Here is a 9,792-nt window from a genome sequence, read left to right as displayed (position 1 = left end):
CCATAAAATGTAAACTGAAAGGATCTGCCTCAATATGCCTCAGGCCCGTGCAGGATAGGTGGATGGGGTTAACCCTTTAGCCTCCACTCAGTTTTGTCCCGACTCTGCTGTCAGCATTGTAAAGGAGACAAGGCATGTCCTTTAAAAACACATATTTTGTCTAAGCTCTCAAAAGGTTCAATCACGTAGTTGTGCACTGATGATCGTGATGGGATATAATTGTAGAACCATAGATTTTGTTGTTATTTTTGTCTACCTGCTGGCTCTGTGTCCTGAAGCAGGTGAAACTGAGTTTTAAAATATTCCTGACAGTTGACAATCAAAGATGAGAAGGCTTAGAGGGGACTTGATTGCAGTCTTCAAGTATCTGAAGGGCTGTCATGTAGAAGACGGAGCAGATCTATTCTCTCTTGCTCCGGATTGCAAGAGTAGATCTAACGGGTGGAAATTACCAGGGAGTCGACACCGGCTAAATATCAGGAGAAACTTCCTGACTGTCAGAGTGGTTGAGCAGTGGAACGGACTGCCTCGGGAGGTGGTGGATGCTCCTTCGCTGGACGTTTCCAAGCGGAGGCTGGACGACCCGCTTTCGGGTATGTTGTAGGGCTATCTTTCGGCTGTGCTCCTGCAGAGTGCAGGGGGTTGGACTAGATGACCTGCAAGGTCCCTTCCAACTCTTAACATGCTATGATTCTATGATGCATTAGACAGGGTGAGCTGGCGATCAAGAGCTTAGGGGAACTTCCACTGAAGAGCCAAGTTCTGGTGGCATCTTGGAGACCAACAGGATTTTCAGGGCATAAGCTTTCAAGAGCTTTCTGACAAGGGCCGCGATCACACACACTACACTTTCAAACTGGATTTTGCCAGTTCACAACAGTAGAATCCAGTTGGAAAGTGCACTGAAAGTGGATCATTTAGTGTGCGTAATCGCAGCCAAAGAGAGCTTTCTGGGGAGGGGGGGTGATTTTTTTTTTGCGCGTGTGTGTGTGCCTGGAAGTCACGTTTGACTTCTGGCGACCCCAAGTGGGGGCTCAGATGCTTCAGAGAGGTGGCTTGCTAGTGCCTGCCTCTGCCTCCCGTCCCTGGTATTCCTTGGAGGTCTCCCATCCAAATGCTTGCCAGGGTCGGCCCTGCTTAGCTTCCAAGCTCTGATGAGATTGGGCTTACCTGGCCTATCCAGGTCAGGGCAGGTGAAGATTGCTCTGACTCTCGAAAATCTTTTCAGTCTCCAAGGTGCTGCCGTACTCTCAAATCTTGTTCTTCTACCGCAAACCGACACCGTTACCCTCTGAAACGTCCTCTGAAAGAGGATTCACGAATGGGCTTTTCGTTAGTGTTTCAGGGCCTGACAGTTGACAATCAACTCAGTATATTCACTCATTCATTCATTCACATTATTCGTAGTCCGTCTTTCTTAGTGAGACACGGAGTGAGTCAGTATAGTCAACAGGATGGGACAGCCAGTGAGCACTTCAATAGGGTTTGGGCTGAAGAAATCTGAAAACAAGCAGAAATCTGAGACGACGCGTAAGCCTTTGAACACAGCACATTGAACAATGCAGACATTACACAGAAGGATTCCTCCTCCAGCACCCTCTCTATTTGGCGTCCCGTCGGGATCGTCTATATCCCATACTGGGCCAATTTTTAGAGACCCCTGATGATTTTGAGCTCCTTTTCTTGCTCGATAATCCAGATACAGAAATGACTGAAATAGTAGCAAAGTTTCTTTGCAGTGCCACGGTCCTACGGCCTGATAAGTGATACTTCGAATTAGGTTTTATTATGATGTTACTCTCTGATGTTGCTTTGCAATTTTAATTTTACTCTGCATGATTTTGTATTTAGATCACTGTATCTTTATTTATATGCCAATAAGAGGCTTGACACAGCAGGATCATACTTAGATTCACAGAATCACAGAGTTGCAAGGGACCTCCAGGGTCATCTAGTCCAACCCCCTGCACAATGCAGGAAATTTACAAATACCCCCCCATGACCCTTGTTCTATGCCCAGAGTGGGGGGGAACCCTCCAGGATCCCCGGCCAAACTGGCCTGGAGAACAATTGCTTCCTGACCCCAAAGTGGCAATCAGCATTTCCCTGGGCATGTAAGAAAAATAGCAGAAAAGCAGTGGAAGATATGACCTGGTCACGTGTTATAGTCCTCAGTTCCAAGCGATCTTTCTGAACTGTTCTGAACTCTATTACCTGTGTAAAAAAGGGCCTCCTGGATGATTGAGTGTTGCATAGTTTGTGGAAAGTCAGGACCTTCCAGACCTTCTCGGACAGGCCGTCCTGTAAGAAGGGGCCAGCACCGAGAGGCTCTTGTTCATTTCTACAAAGCCCATACGTGAGAATTGTCTGTGGATTTCAGCTTGACTTCACGCACCAGCACAGCAGTTTTAGTTATCTGATTGCTTGCTTGCAAGATCTCTAAATGGTTTTACAGCTGCCCGAGTGATTTACAAAACGGTCCAGTGAAATGCCTTAAACTTGCATGCTATCTGGTGCCAGACTTGCATGGAGGCAGTTGTGGCAGACATTAATGTTTACATGAAGAGTGGCTAATGAAAAACGATTTGTATCATATCCATTTTGTGGTAAGAACAAGCAACATGTGGCTTGGGAGCGGACTCTTTGTAATCCATCAGCCAGTTTAGGTTTCATCCGAGCCTGTCCATCTGGGCCCAGTTTGGCAAGACGTATAGTGATTAACCACGCTTGCTTCTCTTGTGTCATCCTGTTCTAGCGGCTGGTGGTGCAGAGTACTTCGCAAGCTAGTAAAGGAGGATCAGTCACCCTGGCTGTCCACGGCGTGCAGCAAGTCCACTCTTCACCTGAGGTGGGTGGCAAAAAGTTCAGGTGCAGCAGCTTTGAGGAAAGCATGCTTTAGATGTTCCATCCAACCATTAGTCCCAAGAACTGTGTTCTGGTGCTTCACACTGATTCATCATCCTGCCCAGCTTTAGGGATGGCACACTGAATTGCTGTCCCCTCCCCTTTATTGCTCTTTTGATAGCAAGAGTGAATAGACGTGGTGTGTATACAGAGATCAGGCTCTGAGCATTCAAAGTATAAGAAAGTATCAGGCAAAAAATAAAAAGAGTACACACCTGGTCTTCAAGCATCAGGCTGAGCAGGGGTACAAAGAAAAGGTGAAAACATGCAGTCCTGTAAACTCCCTATTTATCCTGACTGTTGTTTGTAGGATAGCCTGATCAATCTTGAAGTTGCATCATTTAAAACTCCATCATTATTTTAGTTCTCAAAGTTTGGACTTCTTCCCATTGTCCCTCGATGCAAGTTCCTCGGCAAAAGTTAAGTCCTTCATAGCTTGTGCCTCCCCAGCTAAAAGCTGAAAGATAAGAGAAAGCGTCTTCCTCATGTCCTGATAATTTATAACCTCCCCTTTGAGAGTCAATCCTTGATCTCCCTGCCCCAAGAGGAAGAAATTACTATCAAGCTGTTTGGCTGCCGCAGGCTCTGTCCCTCAAGAGCCAGTTTGGTGTAGTGGTTAAGAGCGACAGACTCTAATCTGGAGAACTGGGTTTGATTCCCCACTCCTCCACTTGCAGCCAGCTGGTGCTCTTGGGTCAGTCGCAGTTCTCTCAGAGCTCTCTCAGCCCCACCTACCTCACAAGGTATTTGTTGTGCAGAGAGGAAGGGAAGGAGATTGTAAGTTGCTCTGAGACTCCAAGTGAGGGGCGGGGTATAAATCCAAATCCAACTCTTCTTCGGGTAGTGAAAAGCAGGGTATAGAAATCAACTCCTCCTCCTCCTCCTCTTCTTCTTCTTCCTCTCCTCCTCCTCCTCATCTTTTTCTTCTGACATTCCATCAATGTATGAGATGATAAACCTTTTGTTCTTACTTTAGGGCCAGATCCATTTACATAACTAAGTATTGAAATACTCTGTTCTTGGGGGGGAAGAGAGGCCATGCTGTATCAGGACAATGGCCCATCCAATTCAACACTCCGTGTCACACAGTGGCTGAAACCCAGAGGCTATCAGGAGGTCCACCAGCAGGGCCAGAAGCCCTCCCACTCTTGCCCCCCAGACACCAAGAACAAAGAACATAAGAGAAGCCGTGTTGGATCAGTAGGGTTGCCAGGCCAGTGGCCCATCCTGTCCAGAACTGCAGAAGCCCTCCTAGTGTTGCCCCCCAAGCACCAAGAAGACAGAGCATCACTGCCCTAGACATAAGAACATAAGAGAAGCCATGTTGGATAAGGCCAATGGCCCCTCCAGTCCAACACTGTGTGTCACACAGTGGGCAAAACCATGGGGCCATCAGGAGGTCCTCCAGTGGGGCCAAAACTCGAGAAGGCTTTCCACCGTTGCCCCCCACAGCATCAAGAATTCAGGGCATCAATGCCCCAGACAGAGCGTTCCATCTATACCTTGTGGCTAACAGCCACTGATGGACCGCTGCTTCTTATGCTTATCCAATCTCCTCTGGAAGCTGTCTATGCTTTTAGCCACTACCTGTGGCAGTGAGTCCCATGTGTTTGATGAAGAAGTGCTTTAAGAACATAAGATCATAAGAGAAGCCAATGTTGGATCAGGCCAATCAGGCCAACACTCTGTCACACAGTTGCCAAAAATATCAGGTGCCCTCAGGAGGTCCAGCAGTGAGGCTTTCTTTGATCTCTGCTCATCATTTTCTTTGAGTGCCCACGAGTTCTGGAATTGTGAGAAAAGTACCTCTCTGTGCCTTCTCTATCCCATGCATCGTTTTGTAAACCTCTCTTAAGTGTTGAGGCACTGTCGAAGGGAGGGAGGGACCCGATATCAGGCCAAGAGGGAGGGAGCAAGGATTTGCAAGGCAGCTGCCTGCTGCACCTTGCTCCTCTGTAACCTCTCCCTGCTTGCCTTTCAGCGCTCTCCTGTGCAGAACAACAGCTCTTCAGCCAAACCAGGACCAGTGCAGCAGCTCCAGGTCCACGGAGTCCAGCAAGTGCCTGTTGCTCAAGAGGTATTGTATGTTTACTTCCGGGAAAGTTCGGGGGGGGGTCACTGCCCAGCCCGGGTTTTAGGGTGGCAAGAGCTGGAACACGTCAAGGGGGTCATGCCAGATTCTCAGACTGTTGTTTGCTTGGTGTTTCCAAGATCACGTTATTGCATTCCCTTGTATTTTTAAACTCATTGCAGAAGAGAGCCAGGAGTCCGGTAGCACCTTAAAGACTACCAAAATTTGTGGCAGGGTGTGAGCTTTTGTGAGTCTTATTGCGGGCAGAACTTGGTACTATGGATGTGCATTCGGTTCGTCTGAACAGAATGCACCCCCGAAAACGGCCCATTCGGTTCCCCTTTCGGGCTGCTGCGGGCCGATTCAGATTCTCTGATCTGAATCGGCTTGCCGCCTAATTGCCGCCGAATTTTGGTGGCAATTCGGCCCCATTAGATCCTATGGGCCGTTGAAGTCCCTTCCCCCACCCCACCATAGAGAACAATGGAGGGGGCAACCTGTTTGGGGACCCATAGAATTGGACCCTCTGGTTCAACGTTCTTGAAACTTGGTGGGTATCTTGGGGAGAGCCTCTCCCTCAAACCCTCTCCCCTCCAGCCCCCAGAATATACCCTATGTTTTTCACCATTGACTTCAATGGCCCATAGGATATAATGGGGCCAGGAAAGGTGTTAGTGGGTATCACAGCGCCCACAAGCACCACGTTGGGGGACCCCCCCCCAGTACTTCTTTGTTCTGCAGAGGGTGTGTCACACTGTCGGATTTGTTTCACTCCAGCCCGTAGCTGTTTCTCTTTCTCACACCCTGCTGAGCTGTGGTTTCACGCCACAACCCTCCAGGCTGATCTCTTTCTTTTATCTACTTCTGCTTTTTCACACCAAGTAAGAACACGTTTGCGTGCCTGCGAAACCCCTTTTTCGACTGCCGAACAGCGGTAATTCTTTTTTGCATTGCCGACTTTCAGAAGCCAGATATTCTCCAGCTGAGGCGCACGGAGGGGGCTCAGCCTCAGTGTTTAAAATTAATTGCTTTCCTTTTTAATACATTTTGAATGCCCGTGCCGAATATTTGTGTGTTCGCGATCTTTGTGAAATGGTCATTTCTCGTGATTTAAAAAAACAAAAAACAGGCCATCATTTTGCACTATTTATTATACTTTATTTATGCTATTAGCTTGGACTCTTTTTAGTTCCCCCAAATGAACCTGTGCAGGCCTTCTGGTCCTCCTCCTGAATTGCCAACCTCCAGGGGGTAGCTGGAGATTTCCTGGAATTACTACTGACCTCCAGTTGATAGAGACCAGTTCACCTGGAGGAAATGGCTGCTCTGGACGGTGGACTCTATGGCATTATAACCACTGAAGTCCCTCCCCTCCCGAAACCCCACCCCACTCAGGCTCCACCCCCCAAATCTCCAGGTATTTCTCAACTCGGAGCCGGCAAACCTTTCGCAAGACCTGAGCAACGCTGTTAAGGACAGGACATTTTGGAGGACATTAATTCACAGGGTTGCCATACGTTGGCAGCGACTCGAGGGCACTCAACATGCAACACATGTTTGGGCATGGTTGCCAGCCTCCAGGTGGGGCCTGGAGATCTCCTGCTTTTACACTTGATCTCCTGCTGACAGAGAACAGCTCCCCTGGAGAAGATGGCTGCTTTGAAGGGTGGACTCTACGGCATTGGACCATGCTGAGGCCCCTCCCCTCCCCAAACCCCACCCTCTCCTGGCTCTACCCCCAAAGTCTCCAGGTATTTTCCAACCCAGACCTGGCGACTTTCCATTTGGGGATTTTAAATGTTAATTTTCATGCGGTTGTTATCTGAGCTTTGTTTTGCGCAAACGACTTTGAGCTTTTTTAGGAACAGCGGTGAAGAAATCTATTAAATAAATATCCCTTCAAGTCATTTCTCGTGCGCGAACGACTTTGAGCTTTTTTAGGAACAGCGGTGAAGAAATCTATTAAATAAATATCCCTTTAAGTCAAAGCATTTTTAAACAATGTTCCCTCTAAGCTGTGGAGTCTTGTGAGTAAAAATTCTCCTTTGTGAGCTACTGGCATTAAAGTTGTGAGCGAGCTATTTGGCCGCTGCATAAATTAGTTTGCTCTGGAGCCGTCCTTCCTGAACTAAGACAGAAATCGGTGAGCTGGAGGGTAAAAAACTGTGAGCTAGCTCACACTCACTTAGCGTAGAGGGAACACTGTTTTTAAAAGTTTGATCTTGGCGGCTGTGGGCCAGTCAAGGTTTTGCTTTCACTGACTCATTTCCCATCGGGGCACTTAGAGGGAACATTTTTGAAGCCACGGGGAAAACAGATACCACATCACCTCAACTGATTGCCAGAACTATTCACATGTAAACAATCAGCATATCTCTGGAAATGTATATGTCTACAAGTATACCTAGGAACTGTTATGATCATCTGTTTTTGTAGCCTGTCTCACATGAAATCTTAATGCTGTGTGTTATAAGTTAATAACACCTTGTCTTAAGAAGCATTTCACTCATTCCAAAAGAGAAACATAGACCGATTTCCCACAAGCAGCTGCGCCACCCTCAGTCTTCCCTTTCCCCCGATTGTATGCGTCCCCACTACTTGCTGCGCGGCCACATTTTGACCCGCAGCATCCCCCGATCCCCCCCGCATCTTCTCGATCCTTGTTTTTTGAGATCAAGAAGACGCGGGATAATTTGGGGGATGCTGCGGGTCAAAATGTGGCTGCGCAGAAAGTAGTGGGAAATTGACGCATACGATTGGGGAAAAGGGAAGACTGAGGGCGGCGCAGCTGCTTGTGGGAAATCGGTCATAGGTGTTCCCCCCCCCCCCCGAGTGTCCCTAACCTTTTTTTCCATTTGTTCCCTGGGCCTCCATATCTCTAGGCACTTGCTCCTGCTCAGGTCTGCCCAGAGCAGCGGTCCCCGACGTGGTGCCTGTGTACGCCAAGGCACCTGCTGACACCTCTCCTAGCACCTGTCAGGTGTTTTCAGAAAGTGGGCGGGGCCAGGCAGGGCTTTGCCAAGCAAAGCTTCTGATTGGCCACTGGGTATCCGATTGGCTATGCAGGTGTTTTTAAAATATATTTTTACCAAAAAATTTCAAATATTTTCAACAAACACAGCTCGTGATAGAATCACACACACACACACACATATATATATATCACAAAATATATATGAAACCGTTCAGTCAGCTTGGTGAAGGAGACGGGATAAACTTAAAATTACAATGGGAAATAAAAACGAGATCACTGTACTTAACCATGTAGTGAGAGGTCCCTTGTATGGGAGGGAGTCGAACTGCGATCTTGTATAGCGCCACTGAGCATTCCGCTTCCACGCACTGTGTGAGTTAATGATCACGCAAGGATAAGTCAGAGTGTAAGTAATTTTGTTAGAGGTAGATTAAGTTTAGATACGCTGGGTTCTGGGGCTGGATTTCATTTGTAGGAGGATGTCAAGCCAATTTTTTTTTGTATGAGTGGGGGCACGAGAATCTTCGCGGTGTGATGAACGGTAAGCTGAGGCAGCCATTTTTTAAAAAAATTTTTACATTTATTTACAATTTTTAACAGTTCTAACATTTCAAACAGTGAACAATTAATCTTCCAATTACATTCACATCCTGTAAATAGTTCCTGAGTATGTACAACGTTATATAACATGTTCAAAGAATCACAATACATTACTCATCACACTTCCGAATCTATGTTTTCAGTATAGAGATAACAGACTTGGCGTAAGCTTAATAGAAACATTAGGAAGCAATCTGAACTATTAGAGCCATTTTGAGGCTGCGCCCATCCCAGTCAGAATTTCAGATGTGCCCACCAGCTCAGAAAGGTCAGGGATCCCCAGAGTACTGCGACGAAGATCACAAAGGGCTTAAAAAACACAACGGAATGCAACGTTTGGCCCTGTGTTTCCTTGCTCCCCTTTTCATGCCGGGCCAGAGGTGTCCTTGGGGCAAGGGGCCCTTTTGCCCCCCCCCCGGCAGATTCTACCCCCTTTCCTCTCTAAAGGCCAGTTTGGTGTAGTGGTTAAGTGTGCGGACTCTAATCTGGGAGAACCGGGTTTGATCCCCCACTCCTCCACTTGCAGCTGCTGATGTGACCTTGGGTCAGTCGCAAGCTCTGGCACAGCTGTTCCTGAAAGAGCAGTTTGTGTCTGAGTTCTCTCAGCCCCACCCACCTCACAGGGTGTCTGTTGTGGGTAGGGGAAGGGAAAGGAGTTTGTAAGCCGCTCTGAGACTCCCAAGTGAAGGGCGGGGTATAAATCCAATCTCTTCTTCTTCTTCTTCTTTTACCTCACAGGGGGTCTGTGGTGGGGAGGGGAAGGGAAAGGAGTTTGTCAGCCGCTCTGAGACTCCAAGTGAAGGGTGGTGGGGTATAAATTCAATCTCTTCTTCTTCTAACGGAATCTGGTTTGTTTCGTCCCACAGAGATCCGTCGTGCAGACGGCCCCCTCGACCCCCAAAGCCGGCGCGGTGCAACAGCTCGCGGTTCAAGGACTTCAGCAGGTTCACGTCACTCAAGAGGTGGGTGTCTCCGTCGCTCTGCCGGAGGACCCTCGCTTGCAGGCGGGTGAATCACGTCAGGAGTCCGCTAGGCCGAATATTTCCAGAGATAGCGAGCTAATGCAGAGATCCTCGCCAAAGCCCATTGTACCCATTCTTGTCTTAAATCCCAAATGCGGTGCCAAAACCCCCCACCCAGAAACAGCCCACTGACACAGCCGTAACCTTTCCCAGTCCAGAAATGGCTCTTCAGATCTGCACCTCCCCTGGTCTGACTAGGGATATAATGAACAGTCCCTCCA

The 9,792-nt window shown here is 48.1% G+C and overlaps 1 protein-coding gene across 1 annotated transcript in view; it reads left to right on the top strand.

The window, feature by feature from the left end:
• The window catches only part of RFX1 (regulatory factor X1), an 86,767-nt gene that overhangs the window by 31,698 nt on the left and 45,277 nt on the right, over positions 1 to 9,792 (top strand). The window contains 3 exon segments of the mRNA XM_015419521.1: positions 2,756 to 2,848; positions 4,886 to 4,981; positions 9,416 to 9,511. Of these exon segments, the coding sequence (XP_015275007.1) occupies positions 2,756 to 2,848; positions 4,886 to 4,981; positions 9,416 to 9,511 (285 nt within the window).

Source organism: Gekko japonicus, unplaced genomic scaffold (genome assembly GCF_001447785.1).
Source record: "Gekko japonicus isolate JY-2015 unplaced genomic scaffold, Gekko_japonicus_V1.1 scaffold872, whole genome shotgun sequence".
Taxonomy (NCBI): domain Eukaryota; kingdom Metazoa; phylum Chordata; class Lepidosauria; order Squamata; family Gekkonidae; genus Gekko; species Gekko japonicus.
Note: the sequence above shows the minus strand (reverse complement) of the source record. Positions and strands in the feature narration are given on the sequence as shown.